This window comes from Aquarana catesbeiana, linkage group LG09, assembly GCF_042186555.1.
Source record: "Aquarana catesbeiana isolate 2022-GZ linkage group LG09, ASM4218655v1, whole genome shotgun sequence".
NCBI lineage: Eukaryota > Metazoa > Chordata > Amphibia > Anura > Ranidae > Aquarana > Aquarana catesbeiana.
In genome coordinates, this window is record NC_133332.1 from 75,746,774 (window position 1) to 75,761,696 (window position 14,923).

A 14,923-nucleotide genomic window follows, 5' to 3' on the forward strand; every position below is an offset into this window, starting at 1 on the left:
CAGTATAGCAACTCCATACACTATATTACCTAAAGTATTGGGACGCCTGCCTTTACACGCACGTGAACTTATTTCGTAGGGTTCAATATTGAGTTGGCCCACCCTTTGCAGCTATAACAGTTTCAACTCTTCTGGGAAGGCTGTCCACAAGGTTTAGGAGTGTGTCTATGGGAATGTTTGACCATTCTTCCAGAAATGCATCTGTGAAGTCAGGCACTGATGTGGATGAGAAGGCCTGGCTGGCAGTCTCCGCTCTAATTCATCTCAAAGGTGTTCTATCGGGTTGAGGTCAGTATAGTGTAATGTGCAAATGTTTGTCACAACCTCCTGTTTAGGGGTAGATTTTGAAACTTAAAGCGGTATTAAACCCAAAACAAAAAATGTAATGTATTGCATTTAACAAACCCTTAAATGAGAAGTATGACCAAAGATCTTTAGGCCATTCTTCTCTTGTGGGTCACAGGAATGGATCGCTTTTGTTCTCCTGTGACCCAGAGTCAGCTGTTATCTATCAACTGATGGGGTAGCTGCAGGCTCAGGAAAGATCCCGACGTTATTGTTGGGATCCAACCCACTTCCTGATTGACAGCTGGCTCTGCCTTTCATTGTGTGGCTGAGAGCCCCAACCTGCTGTGTCTGTACCCCCCCCCATCCCAAATTAAAGCCGAACTCCAGCTAACACTTTTTAAGCAGTTACAGCAACAGTTTTTTTTTTCATTCTGAGATAAAGGTTTTACATCAATGAATAAAAGCTGACCATTGTAAGCACCCCTGTCAGTGATAAATGGTTTATCTCAACCCTCTAACTGCAATTTTTGCTGGACAGTTTGGTCTGTTAAAGGAAGTTGAAAAGCAGACTTACTGGCCGGATCACCAGGTAAAAATAAAGGAAAAAACTAAAAGCAGAAAGTAACGCGGCCACCACTTCTAAGAATTAGAAAGCTGCAATATATTACATTTTAGTTTTTTGGTGTCCCGATTGAGAGATCCTCCCCCATCCTGGACACAGCGGTCATAATCTGATCTCAGTCTTTCCATTGAGCTGCCATCTTTGTAAATAACCTACAAGCACACTGGCAATTAGCACACTCATATTTTTAATTCAATAACATTCTCTAGTAGATTCTTCAATCAATCAGATCTTCACTAGGGTGACTTCTTCGGGAGCGATGCCTTGCCTATAGTGAAGATACCTAGGCAGCACCCTGCAATAGAAAGAACATGTTTCACTGTGTGCAACTTAAATAAAATACAAACCTTCCAAGTTTTTACTGTTCAATGGCATCTTGACAATGTACATGAAATTATTTACATATTATTAACAAGCCATAAAAGAGCTTTAAAACGCATAATCACTGACTTTTTTAACCACTTCAATACCGTGCCATAGCTCTGTGAAGGCTGTGTCATTTGGACACAGCTGATCACATGATCACCGATCGAGGTAAAGGGCCAATCTCAGGGCCAGTGTTTTTATTCAAGTTTTTTTACACTTTTTTGGTGAATGGGTAGGGGTACTATGCACCCCATACTCATTCACATGGGGGGGGGTGGGATCTGGGGGCTTCTAGATTCCAAAAAAGCCCCCTGCCCGCAGACCCCCACAATCACCGGCCAGGGTTGTGGGGAAGAGGTCCTTGTCCCCATAAACAAGCACCCCCAAAGTTGAGGGCATGTAGCCTGGTATTGTTTAGGAGGGGGCACTCGCTCATCCCCTCACTTTCCTGACCTGCCAGGATGCATGCTCTGCATGCTCGGATAAGGGTCTGGTAAAGATTTTTGGGGGACCCCACGCCATTTAAAAAAAAAACATTTGGCATGGGGTTCCCGATAAAATCCATAGCAGACCCGAAGGGCCTGGTATGGATTGAAGAGGGGGCCCCACGCCATTTTTTTTGCAGATTTTTTTCCATTGCTGGAAATTCTCGTTTTTACATTGAGCAGGGAAGCCCACTGACAGCTGATGACTCAGTGGTTGTTAAGGACGTGGCGGCCGGCTTCCCAGGCCCAACCAGCTATACACAGTTTGTAAAAAAAAAAAAACGCACTGCAAAACGCACTGCAAAAAGCAATTATGACATGAGTTAAAAAAACATCTTCTAAATAAAAAATGGAATGTGATTTGCAGCTGTTGGTTACTGCGTTTTCCACAATGCTCTTTAGGTAAAAGCCAGTGGATCCAACACATTGCAGTGATGATACAGTCTATAGTTCTATAATAAAACCCTACTAACCATACCTACAATGGCGATACCCATGGTAATTCTGTAGAGGATGAGGTCTCCTTGACCACCCTTCAGGTGAACTGGCACATTATTGTCTGCCTGAACACAAAGAGGAACGTTAGTTGTACACTCAATACGATGTGCCAATGTGCCAAATATTTACAGAACAGATTTTGACGAAACCCAACAAAGACCATGAAAGTTTGACATTTAGGGCCGGTTCACACCATGCCAGCACATGACTTGTACAGGAATGTACAGATCGCATGCAAAACATACTCTGATCTGCAGCGGGTGTCAATAGAAAGCTAAGAACACCCCAAACGCAGGTCATAAACTCGGTGCATTTACCCGCACCGGATCGCATGGTACTTTTGTACCATGCAATCCGGTTGCAGTGGGTTTTGAAAAGTAGCGCATGCACTACTTTTGGTTTGGTGTGGTGCAATTTTAACCCATTCAAAATGAATGGGCTACAATTGCACAGCACAGAACCGCTTGTGAATCGCACAGGAACGCACAGCACATTCCTGTGTGATTCTTGTGTGGGCATGGTGTGAACCAGCTCTTAGGGCTTATTCACACCTTCAGCAGTCCTTACTACCCCTATGAAAAGTGATCTGCAGTGGACTGCATTTCAGAGGGCGGTTGCCAGTTGGGAGGTGATATGTGACTCCTCACTGTCAGCTTTAACCCTGGAAAGCCTGCATGACCCCGCAAAATCTGATTACATGCAGTTTGCAGGGTGTTTGCAGCGTGGCCACATTTGCTTGGGTTGGTCGTGTTCAGCAGTGGTACTGCTCGCCAAACGCGACATATGGTACAATTTGTCTGAAAACCTTGTCTTGCTGCCATTGCAGCTTACGGAGGATGGAAAGACTGCAGCTCACCCACATATTTTCATGCCCCCCGTCTCAGATGTGAATGAGCCCTTATAGGCCTATATATAGTGTTAGGATAGGTTTAGGCAGGTGGTTATATTGCTGTGCCTCTGAAAAGTAATCCACATTCGCATCACTTTTTCATTTTAAAGGTGGTCAGGACTCAGGAGGTGATATCTCAGATAGCAAGGATAACTTGCCACAAATTTGTGGCAGTGTTGAATTGTAAGTCTGTTAACTTGCTACACATTTTCACTGGCAAGTTGTACACTTGCAGAGCACTTGAAGCACAAGTTCTAGTTGACACTTTTCCAATTTGTAGCGAATTTGAGTGGCAAGTCTCTAGCAAGAGCAAAGTTGCAGTGGTGAGTCTACAGCAAGAGCTCTGCAAGCCACAGTGACCCCTGTGGTGGGATGACTAATGCACAACATAACACAACATAACTGAACTTGCAGCCGACTTGTAGAATGTTTGCAAAGAAAGTTGATCTGGAGTCATGCAATGCGGACTCGCTGCAATTGTGCAACAAACTTGTAAAGCCTGGCGAGTCTAGCAATAGCTTAGCAAGTCATTTTCCTTGTCAAAAAGGTTTATTGATTGCACAATATAATGAAAGTCCATTAGTTACATGTACAAGGATGTATATACATAAGCTCTTTGTTAAACAATAAAACAAATTATATATATAGGTAACATAGTATGTTATTGTTTGCATTGAACTTCATCGCATACATTTAATTAATTAATGAACTGCTCTATGTTACTTTATCTGATAAGTATGAAAGATGTAACTATAAATATCTAACAAAAGATATCTTAAAAAACTTAGTACATATATCGGTCTAGTATGTATTAATATAGAGCAGATATGGATGAACAAATATTGTACCATAACATAAAATGAGAAAAAAAAAAAGAGAAGTAAGAGAAAAGGAAGGAGAAGAAAGAATAGATAAAGAGTAAGTTCACAAGGTCGATCCAGGTACCAGAGTAATTTTCAAACTTGCAGCACAATCGCTTGCTATCTGGGATGATGCCTCCCCACCACCTGTTTTAACCCTGTAAATACCACACCAACACACCCCAACTGTGGGGCATTTGTGGGGCATGCCTATTTGACAAACATGACAGATAGAGAGCATTTTTCCCACGGGAGAGAAGCATAGCTCCCAACTGTCCCTGATTTCGAGGGACTGTCCCTGATTTGGAGAAATGTCCCTCTCTCCCTCATTCCTCCTCATTTGTCCCTCATTTTGGTCTGATCTATATAGTTGTATATAAAATGCACTTTTTATCTATGAAAAGGCGTTTCCCAGCGCTAAACCTTTCATCTGATTTCTAAATTGCTGCATTTGTAAATTCCAAAAGCCAATATAAAGGACTAGTAGTGGTTAAAAAAAAGCACTTGAGGGTTTAACCAATCTTGTTTTTTTCTATAATTCTCCATTAAGGGGGCATGGCAGGGGGTGTGTCCTATGCCTGCATACTTTTGCTGTTAGGTGTCCCTCATTCCTATCTCAAAAATTTGAGAAGTATGGAGAAGCAAAGCATTGTGACTGTGGCAATGAACGCACCAGTCTGCTTGCAGTTTAATAGTGGGGTGGTTGGGGCCCCTAAAAACACTGCTCACACATGTGTTTTAGATTCCCCCTAACCGCAAGTCTAAACGAGCTCTAAGAATACCTGGAATATCTTCTGTTTCTCCAGAACGCGATTCTGTAGGTGGACGCGGCTGGAAGTGGACAAAGATCTGGAGAATCTCTGACCTAATACCTGTGAGTGGAAAAAAAAAGATTCAGTGATCATATCTGTGCTCTAAACCTCTACACACTGCTATACATCCTAATACACTTCTGATACATTTAAAGGGATAGTTATCACTGCTGTGATAGTGGGAGGGAGTGCACACTACACATGTGGCTGTTTATGAACAAGGGTTCCTTTGAACCTGGGGTCACGTTCAATGGACGTGTCATAGCTTCTATGTCTGTGTAGCCACCTTGCTGTAAGCAAGAGTGTCCAACTAAATGTAACTGCTTGGCTGTAGTCAGTCAGCTAATTTGTAGTCATCTATGTCCAAGTTTAGCCTGGCTGTCAGTTCTCCCTTCATTCAGTAGGTGTCGCTGTCACCTCTGGCATTTGACGGAGGATTCACAGTGGGCTTGGGTTATGAATATTCATATGCTTTCCCGACCAACCACTAGGAGTTTCATTGCCAATGGAGCATCATGGGAAAAGAGTATAAAAATTTAGGGTGTGCTGAAGGAAGCTCTCTTCCTCCTAAACTGAGGCCTGGGAGAGGTGCATGTGATCCTGAGTACCTCTTTAGGCTTGCCTTTCTGAGGAGGCCTGTATGTGACTGAATTTGGAGCTGTCCCTGTCTGGGGGTAGGAAAGAGTCCCAGTGGGGTTGGTCAAGTCTCCTGAAGACGATTGGGCATAGGATGGAGTCCTAATAGGGTTGGTTGAGTCCCCTGAAAATTGGGCATAGGATGAAGCCCCAATGGGGTTGGTTGAGTCTACTGAAGCTTGGGCATAGGATGGAGTCCCAATGCGGTTGGTTGAGTCTCTTGAAGATGTGGTAATGGATGAAGTTCCAGTGGGGTTGGTTAACTCTCTTGGGAAAGACCGGACACAGGATGGAGTCCCAATAGATGCTGATCGACTCTCCTGGAGAAGAATATTATTGCTGTCCATAATGTCTGCTGGATGCTACTAGAAAACAGGAGTGTCATTACCGACTTAAAGACCCTTTCCTGTACTCCTGTGCAGCAGCAAGTAGAATCCTGAAGATCCGCAGAAGTTCCAGGGCATCGGAATCCCTTTCCCTCTCTCCTGAGATGTGTGAATAATGAACCTTCTCTTTATTTCAAGAATGTGACTGCCACCCAAATTCTTACAGACCCCCAATACTCGCTGAGGATCAAGCTCTGGGGTGAAACGTCAGCCCTCCCTGTGTATAGGGGGGCCACACCTGTCCTTGGAGGTCAGGGGGTGCTTCACTAGGATGGAGCAGATTGGCCAGGATGGTAATATTTTGTCCAGGCCTCGGGGAAGTAGAGCTTGGCCTACCAGTATATCATGTTAACTAAAACTTTTTTGGCAGGGGTATTGACAGCATTTAGATTATATACACCAGCACATGTTTAAAGGAACCAACTTTACAACAACATGCCAAATACTTACTAATATTTACAGAACGGGGGCAAAAAGTAGAATTACAGGAACATGCAAAGGCTAGTTAAAGTAGACTCCATTATTACCATCATAACGGGATTACTTTAAGGATTCTATGTATTAAACATTTCTTATGTGGATGTGACAAATATCCGCACAATCAGAATGAAAATTTATGTTGTTTCTCTTGTATGTGTGGTTCCTATATCGTCAGTGTCATCTAGTGTCCACAATGCATTTTTTTTTCCTGTTTGCAGTATTTCTGGAAAGAAAATGCATTGTGGCCACTAGGTGGCACTGGTACTATAAGACCTTCACATAATAGAGAAAATACAGCAATTTTTGTTCTGATTGTATGGATTTTTGCCACATCTTCACAGCAAACATTTTGCCTAAACTATCCAATCATTTGGAATCCGATCAGGGAGGCACTTGTACTACATAGTTGTTGGATAGATATAAAGTTAAGGCAGATTGTGCAATCGGATTGTAACATGTATGGTGAGCTCTAACCCCTTTACATCACAGGGAGGTCTGCTGATCACATGACTACTGTGATTGGCTTTCACAGCAGTCACATGATTGGGAGCCCATCCCACTGGCTTGCTATTGGAAACCATGATTTAGAACTGTCAGTGATGGCTCAGCTCACCATAATGCCGAATCAGTGGGATCCCTGAGCGTGTTACCTGCCACGTCGCCTGCCACCAGCAGAGTCCTTCCTTACATTAAGTGCCCCCAGCAGAGCCCCCCTTACATCAGATGTCTCCAGCTGTGCCCCCCTTACATCAGATGTCCCCAGCGGACCCCCCCCTCACATCAGGCGTCCCCAGCGGACCCCCCCTCACATCAGGCGTCCCCAGCGAACCCCCCCTTCACATCAGGAGTCCCCAGCGGACCCCCCTTCACATCAGGAGTCCCCAGCGGACCCCCCTTCACATCAGGAGTCCCCAGCGGACCCCCCTTCACATCAGGAGTCCCCAGCGGAGCCCCCCTTTACATCAGGAGTCCCCAGCGGAGCCCCCCTCTCATCAGGAATCCCCAGCGGAGCCCCCTCTCACACCAGGAGTCCCCAGCGGACCCCCCATCAGATCAGGAGTCCCCAGCGGACCCCCCTTACATCAGGAGTCCCCAGCGGAGCCCCCCTCACATCAGGAGTCCCCAGCGGACCCCCCTTACATCAGGAGTCCCCAGCGGAGCCCCCCTCACATCAGGAGTCCCCAGCGGAGCCCCCCTCACATCAGGAGTCCCCAGCGGAGCCCCCCTCACATCAGGAGTCCCCAGCGGAGCCCCCCTCACATCAGGAGTCCCCAGCGGAGCCCCCCTCACATCAGGAGTCCCCAGCGGACCCCCCCTTACATCAGGAGTCCCCAGCGGACCTCCCCTTACATCAGGAGTCCCCAGCGGACCCCCCCCACATCAGGAGTCCCCAGCGGACCCCCCCTTACATCAGGAGTCCCCAGCGGACCCCCCTTACATCAGGAGTCCCCAGCGGACCCCCCCTTACATCAGGAGTCCCCAGCGGACCCCCCCTTACATCAGGAGTCCCCAGCGGACCCCCCCTTACATCAGGAGTCCCCAGCAGACCCCCCCTGACATCAGGAGTCCCCAGCGGACCACCCTCACATCAGAAGTCCCCAGCGGACCCCCCCTTACATCAGGAGTCCCCAGCGGAGCCTGGTCTAACAGAACCCAGCTCCATCTCTCCCTGTACCTCATCCAAAAGACACCTATGCAGTGTCTGTGCAGCTGACACATGGGGCGGAGGGGCGGCGGCAGATGATAACATCCTCCTTGTGTTCAGTGGAGAGCGGGGAGGGGCCGCCAATCCCTGCAGCCAATAGGCACACTGAAGAGAGACGCCGATTGGCTGCCCCTCTCCTCTGCACTGAACACAAGAGGGAATAACACTCATGGCGGCAGCGGCCATGTTTTTGTAGCCACTGCCGTTTTTTTAGCAAAAACATTCCCGATTTTCTCTGGACAAACTCAAAACCCTGGGAAAATTATCAGGACAGTCTTAAATCGGGACGAGGGGCCCAAATTCGGGATTGTCCCAGGAAAATCGGGACTGTTGGCAACTATGCTTTCGGGCAGCTCATGTCTTGAAATGCTGCTGATCCCTGGCTACTGTAAGTATTTCACATCTCCAGGCGTTAGACTACCCATTCCTCCTTCCACATGCTGTGGTTGCTCCTATGGGCTCATAAGTCACTACAGGATGTAGGAGCTGGTGGGAGGAACCATAGCATGTGGCGGGCGGAGCAGATATTTGACACATCTGAAGTGTGAAATACCCATAGCAACCAACAATCAGCAAAATGGCGGCATTTCAGGTGATCACATCTAAGAAAATTTCTAAGAATACAGCTCCCTATTATGAATTAGCATTTTTGGTATTTACAAACCAGGGATACTGTGTTTTGGAAAGCTGTAGTACAATTATGGTGGCCAATGCCATACACATGTTAATAAATGATAGATTTATTTTTCTTAGTTGGTCTCTTCAGTAGGAATAATCTATCTGTAGTTGACAACCCATTCAATCAAAATGCCACACACAGGGAAGTAGATTTCAATCGATAGTTAAGATACAACCATAACTTATGATTGTAAGTTATCGATCGCATCTCTGTTTCCCCCATGTAATCTCATCACAACTGATAGATCGAAATACAATCATATTCATCTCAGTGCTGCCGATCGATGCAAAATGCCTTGTCCGATTGACTCAGTTTGATTGACACTGATCTAAAATGATTGGAAGGGAAGTTATAGCTATTTGATTGTTTAGGGATTCAATCGTTTTGATCAAATCACAGTTAAAAAAAAAATTAAGCCTGCGTGGCCACCATTAGACTCAGTTTTGGCTCAATCAAATTACATCAATCGGCCAAGATGGAAAACAGTTGGTAGTTTTCCATCGATAGGCAGTAAGGATGAGCTCCGGCGTGTTCGCACACTCCACGTGCAGAGCCCGCCAGGAAGTCGGCACTGCTCTGCGCTAATCACAGGCAGTGAGACATTTCCGATCTCTGCAGCCGCACGTCGGTAAAATGTCTCACTGCCTGTGATTAGCGCAACGCCGTGCCGACTTCCTGGCGGGCTCTGCACGTGGAGTGTGCGAACACGCTGGAGCTCATCCGTAGCCTCACTGATGGTATTCCCGAGTGTGGCTCGGGGTTAAATTTCAGTCCCATTAGCGGTAACCCCGAGCCACACTCGGGATTATATCTCAGGATCCTGGTGCAGGTTACTTACCTTGTCCCCAGGATCCTGCGATGTCCCCCCGCGGTGTCTGCGGGCTCCGTCCTCCTCCCAAAGCCTCTCCGTGCCAGGCTCCGTTCCCTGTGAGCGTCACGACGCACGGGGCGGAGCCTGGCGGCAAATTCAAAAAAATGTAAAAATCATAACACATACAGTACTGTAACCTTACAGATCACAGTACTGTATGAAATCTTTTCACATCCCTCTTGTCCCCAATGCTTTGGCCCATGCCTTGCATGCAGTTTTATATGATATATATTGTTCTTTCTGCCTGGAAACTGGAGATTGTCGATAGCAACCAAAAAGTGTCCCTTTACATCAAAAGTGGTTTTAGACCAGCTAGAAAACAGCAATAATAGATTAGAACACTTGCAGAATTGAGCGATAGTGAATCATGGGGAAATTAATTTTATTATTATTATATTATTATTTTTAAAAATTATTTATATTTATGTATTATAATTTATGATTTTGTGTTTCAAACTTTATCATACCCGGGATATCTACTAGACTCTTGGTGGACAGATCTAAACGTGTTATTGCTAAGAATTACAGGCCTACAATATAAAACGCCAAATTTCTATGCAAAATAATTGTACCGCTTTGAGACGCAAAAATCTGAAATAATCATACCGCCAGGGAGGTTAATAGGCAGCACTGAGATGAATACGATCGCATTTCAATTGATCAGATTATGAGATAAGGTAAGATGAGGTAAAAACAGAGATGTGATCGATAACAGATCGTACCTTAACTATTGATTAAATCTGCTTCCCCATGTGTGGCATATAAATCGAACGGGTTGTCGACTATAGATCCATTATTCATACTAGAAGGGATTGATTGGAAAATAAATTGATTGTTTATCGAAGTGTGTATGGCCACCATAAAACCATTGGAAGGGAAGTTATGGCTATTCAGTTGTTCGAGAATTTGATTGTTTTGATGCAATCACATAATGATTAGGTAATAAAATGAAAGCGTGTATTGGCCACCATTAGCTGGTACTGGTACACGTCAAGGGAGAGGAGCAATAAGGTGACCTACACCAAGGGGTGACTGGTGAACTTAAACTTTCCTGAAAGGATACAAGTGATAATAAAGTGAGAAAACCTGGATCTATTTACTAGTGAAATCTTCCACATGGTAGACAGGTGGTAGAGGGTCTGGACTATTACATACCATGAAATTCCTCATTCTGCTGGTGTCTGCTCCCTTCGTCCTCTCTGTGTCTTCTGACAAGGGCGCACGCAGATGATCTACCATGCCAGAAATAGACGTAGCAGAGCAGGCCAAACACTCCCAGCTAACATGACACCGGGGAAGGGAGGAAGACACGGGGTCCTGCTAGAATTAAAGAACAGCTTGCTTCATGCTAAAACAGGAAGGAAACAATAAAATACGTTGCAATAAAAAACTCTTTTTAAAAGGGATCTTCACCCCAGAAAGAAAAACCTCAAAGTCAGCAGCTACTGTACAATTACTGTAGCTGACGACTTTTATTAAAAGGGAACCCCCATGTCCAAAGATCAAGCTCTGTCCATGGGCGTCCGCAGGTAGGGGCAAGGGGGGTCAAGTGCCCCCCCCCCCCTGGAATCAGGGATCGGATGGGCACATTCAGCACAGTGGCATCGCTATGGGGGTGCGGGTAGCCAGTGGGGTGAAACCATCCAGGTGCTATCAAGCCCCCCATCATTGTAGTGTGACTGTGGGCTCTTTTCCCTGCTCAGTCCAGCAGAGAACTCGGCGGCGCTGTGACAGGAGAAAGACGAGCTGCAGGCTGTCAGAGGTTCCCCTGCTCGCCCCCCCCTTCTCCTGTCAGGGCGAAGAGACGGAGGCTCTCACCAGGTTCCCCACCCAGCTTCCTGCCAGCTCTATTCCTTTCCTATTGGCCATAACTGAGGGCCAATCAAAGGAGACTAGGAGAGGAGAGCATCATGGGACATTACTTATCCTAGGGACTGTACTACGCCTGCAGTCTCTGACCATGACAATGTGATAATGACATTGTCAAAAAGGGGCGGCGCCTGGGTGACCCTAAAATGATGCCCCCCCCCCCGAAAAAACTTCTGCGGACGCCCATGGCTCTGTCCTCACCTGGGCTGGTTTTTCGCCGGTCTTTGGGTCCCCGGCATCGACATACTTACTGTGGGAAGCCTGCTGCGACTCCTTACAGCTCCACAGCCGGACTCCCACTGCGCATGCGTGAGCTGCACTGCACTTTGTGAATGGTCCCTTAGCCTTCTGCAACCTGTGACTTGTCCCAGAAGGTTGTGGGAATAGGGGGAAGGAGGTGGAAAAGTGGAACTTCCTCTTTTGGGTGAAGTTCTGCTTTGAATTATTATTGTAGCATGACTAAAAGTATACTTCAAAGATAACTCTGGTTTCATGAGGAAAAAAAATACAGAGACCAAAACACTAGTTTACCAAAAGTATTGGGGCGCCTGCCTTTACAGTGCCTTGAAAAAGTATTCACACCCCTTGACATTTTCAAATTTTATCATGTTACAACCAAAAACGTAAATGTATTTTATTGGGTTTTTATGTGATAGGCCAACACAAAGTGGCACATAATTGTGAAGTGGAAGGAAAATGATAAATGATTTTCCAAATTTTTTACAAACAAATATCTGAAAAGTGTAGCGTGCATTTGTATTCAGCCCCCTTTACTCTGATAACCCTAACTAAAATCTAATGGGACCAATTGCCTTCAGAAGTCACCTAATTAGTAAAGAGTCCACCTGTGTGTAATTTAAAGTGGAGGTCCACCCTAAAAAAAAATTGCATTAAGATGCTCCTAAAAATGTGAAAAAAAAAAAGAAAAAAAAAAAAATGTTCTTACCAGAAATGGCTGTTGCTAGGCAGATCGTCCTAATCTGCCACTTCCTACACTCGCTTTGTCTTCTAGGGAAGGTGGCGCAGTGTGTTCTGGGAACTGTGTATGTCCCAGAACACAGCCGGCCATTCACAAAGCGGCACACGACTCGCGCATGCGCAGTAGGAAACGGGCAGTGAAGCCGCAAGGCTCCACTGCCTGTTTCCCTTACTTCGAATGGCAGCGCCGGGACCCGATCTGATGAACGAATCAGCCTCGGGCAGCCGACATTGCGGGCACCCTGGACAGGTGCTTATTAAAAGTCAGCAGCTACAGTGTTTGTAGCTGCTGACTTTTTAATTTTTTTTTTAACTGGACCTCCTCTTTAACCTCAGTATAAATATAGCCATTCTGTGAAGCCCTCAGAGGTTTGTTAGAGAACCCTAGTGAACTAACAGCATCATGAAGGCCACTGAACACACCAGACAGGTCAGGGATAAAGTTGTGGAGAAGTTTAAAGCAGGTTTAGGTCATTAAAAATAATATCCCAAGCTTTGAACATCTCGCGGAGCACTGTTCAATCTATCATCCGAAAAATGGAAAGAGTATGGCACAACTGCAAACCTACCAAGACATGGCCGTCCACCTAAACTGACAGGCCGGGCAAGGAGAGCATTAATCAGAGAAGCAGCCAAGAGGCCCATGGTAACTCTGGAGGAGCTGCAGATATCCACAGCTCAGGTGGGAGAATCTGTCCACAGGACAACTATTAGTCGTGTACTCCACAAATCTGGCCTTTATGGAAGAGTGGCAAGAAGAAAGCCATTGTTGAAAGAAAGCCATAAGAAGTCTTGTTTGCAGTTTGCGAGAAGTCATGTGGGCACAGAAAACATGTGGAAGAAGGTGCTCTGGTCAGATGAGACCAAAATGGAACTTTTAGGCCTAAAGGCAAAACCTAGTTCTGGCCTAGTCAATGTCCAGACCTAAATTCAATTGAGAATCTGTGGCAAGACTTGAAAATTGCTGTTCACAGACACTCTCCGTCCAATTTTGCAAAGAAGAATGGGCAAAAATGTCACTCTCTAGCTATGCAAAGCTGGTAGAGACATCCACAAAAGACTTGCAGCTGTAATTACAGCGAAAGGTAGTTCTACAAAGTAATAACTCAAGGGGGCTGAATACAAATGCACGCGTCAAGGTCACCCCCCCGGTTTGGATTTCCCCCACTGTACTTTTTCAGCCAGTATAATTGTTATTACATGTTTAATATATACACAATTTATGGTTATGTCTAATTGATATGGGGCTTCCCCCTGGGAAAATATCTATATGGGAGGACTCTTTTCTCTATACTTGCAATTGGCAGCAATATAATATTTTAATTAATTTTCCTGTTTTTATCTTTGCTTGCTGTTGTGTCTTGGGCACCTGCTCTGTCTGGCAGTAGAGATTGGCTACTATTGCTGCTGCCCCATATCTCCTCTCATTCCGCCCCTCTTGAACTGTGCAGGTGTCAGAGAATACCAACTAGCCATTTGGCTAATAGAAATGTGCATGCACAAAGACGTTTGACTAATAAAAATGCGCATGTGCACATGAATCTCCGCAGAAAGGCCATCAGAAGTGCGCATGCGCACATGAATGCTCATACGAATGCACGCACGTGAACAGAGAGCGCACAATGTATGTTGGCACCAGACGGACTATTTAAGGATGCACCTTCCTATGCTCTAATGCTGACTGGTCTTCAGCTGTACCCTGTGTCCTGTATACCTCCAGTGTGTTCCCTTGGTTGCCTGCTTACCCCTGACCTGATCTTGGATCCTGCTTCTGTCTTGTCGCTGGTTCCTGACCTGGCTCGTTCCTGTCTTTGGCTCTGCTCCTGATTTGGTACCTCATTGCCTGCCTGTTGATGACCCTGGCTAATCCTTTGACCACGCTTCTGTCTCTGATCCTGGCTTACCGCCCCATGTCTGCCCAGCTGTCTACTGCTGCAGTTCTGCACCCCGCTGAATGTTCCTGCTGCAAGTCTGCTGGGAGCTCTGACCAGCCACATGCCACATCCCGGCCCTGCAGCACAAGTGGAGTTCTTCCTTAACCTCAGCTGAACTACTGTGCATGGCTACTGTTCCTGACCTGATGGTTCTCCTGCTGCAAGTTCCCCCATCTACATCTGCAGGCACTCGTGTTCCTCCTGTCCCTTGGCGCCCTCTGTTTCACTCCCAGTGGGGCCTAGGTTGGAGATACAAGAGAGGCTGACCTCGTATTACAGATTAGCAATGGAACTACACATACAAACATGACCAGGACTCTGTGACAGAGGTGGTAAGGACATTGGGGGAAACACATCATGCTGCAAGCTGCTAGCATCAGGGGCACAGAGAGAGGACATCTTCTGGTATATGAAAATGCCACTGTCACTAACCAGTTCTGCCGCCTGATAGTTGAGATGAACGGCGCTGCTGCTGACTTCGCTGAGCAGCTGAAGGTAAACAGAGGGAGACCAGCTGTCACCCTAGAAGTTGGTTTGAGACCACTGGCCAAACGCTACTGCACCC

At 46.1% G+C, this 14,923-nt stretch overlaps 1 protein-coding gene across 3 annotated transcripts; it reads right to left on the minus strand.

Moving 5' to 3' along the window:
• Window positions 1–1,080: 1,080 nt before the first annotated feature.
• Window positions 1,081–10,890, minus strand: LOC141107813 (cytochrome c oxidase subunit 7A2, mitochondrial-like). Of its 3 annotated transcripts, none has more exons than XM_073598801.1 (4): window positions 10,733–10,890; window positions 4,791–4,880; window positions 2,240–2,324; window positions 1,081–1,205 (listed from the first exon to the last, which is right to left on the minus strand). In XM_073598801.1, the coding sequence occupies exons 1-4, from the start codon at window positions 10,814–10,816 to the stop codon at window positions 1,147–1,149; spliced, it is 318 nt and encodes a 105-aa protein (XP_073454902.1). In that variant the 5' UTR covers window positions 10,817–10,890; the 3' UTR covers window positions 1,081–1,146. The 3 variants fall into 3 exon arrangements, with proteins under 3 accessions (XP_073454902.1, XP_073454903.1, XP_073454901.1); XM_073598802.1 differs by lacking the exon at window positions 10,733–10,890 and adding an exon at window positions 7,998–8,143; XM_073598800.1 differs by lacking the exon at window positions 10,733–10,890 and adding an exon at window positions 7,940–8,067.
• Between the last annotated feature and the right edge of the window lie 4,033 nt (window positions 10,891–14,923).

Coding starts and splice junctions, on each gene's coding strand:
- LOC141107813 (XM_073598800.1), bottom strand. CDS start 8,041: ATGTGTCAGCTGCACAGACACTGCATAGGTGTCTTTTGGATGAGGTAC. Junction 4,881..7,939: donor CTCCGCTGGGGACTCCTGAT/GTAAGGGGGGGT, acceptor TTCCACTCACAG/GTATTAGGTCAGAGATTCTC. Junction 1,206..2,239: donor CATGGGTATCGCCATTGTAG/GTATGGTTAGTA, acceptor TTTCTATTGCAG/GGTGCTGCCTAGGTATCTTC.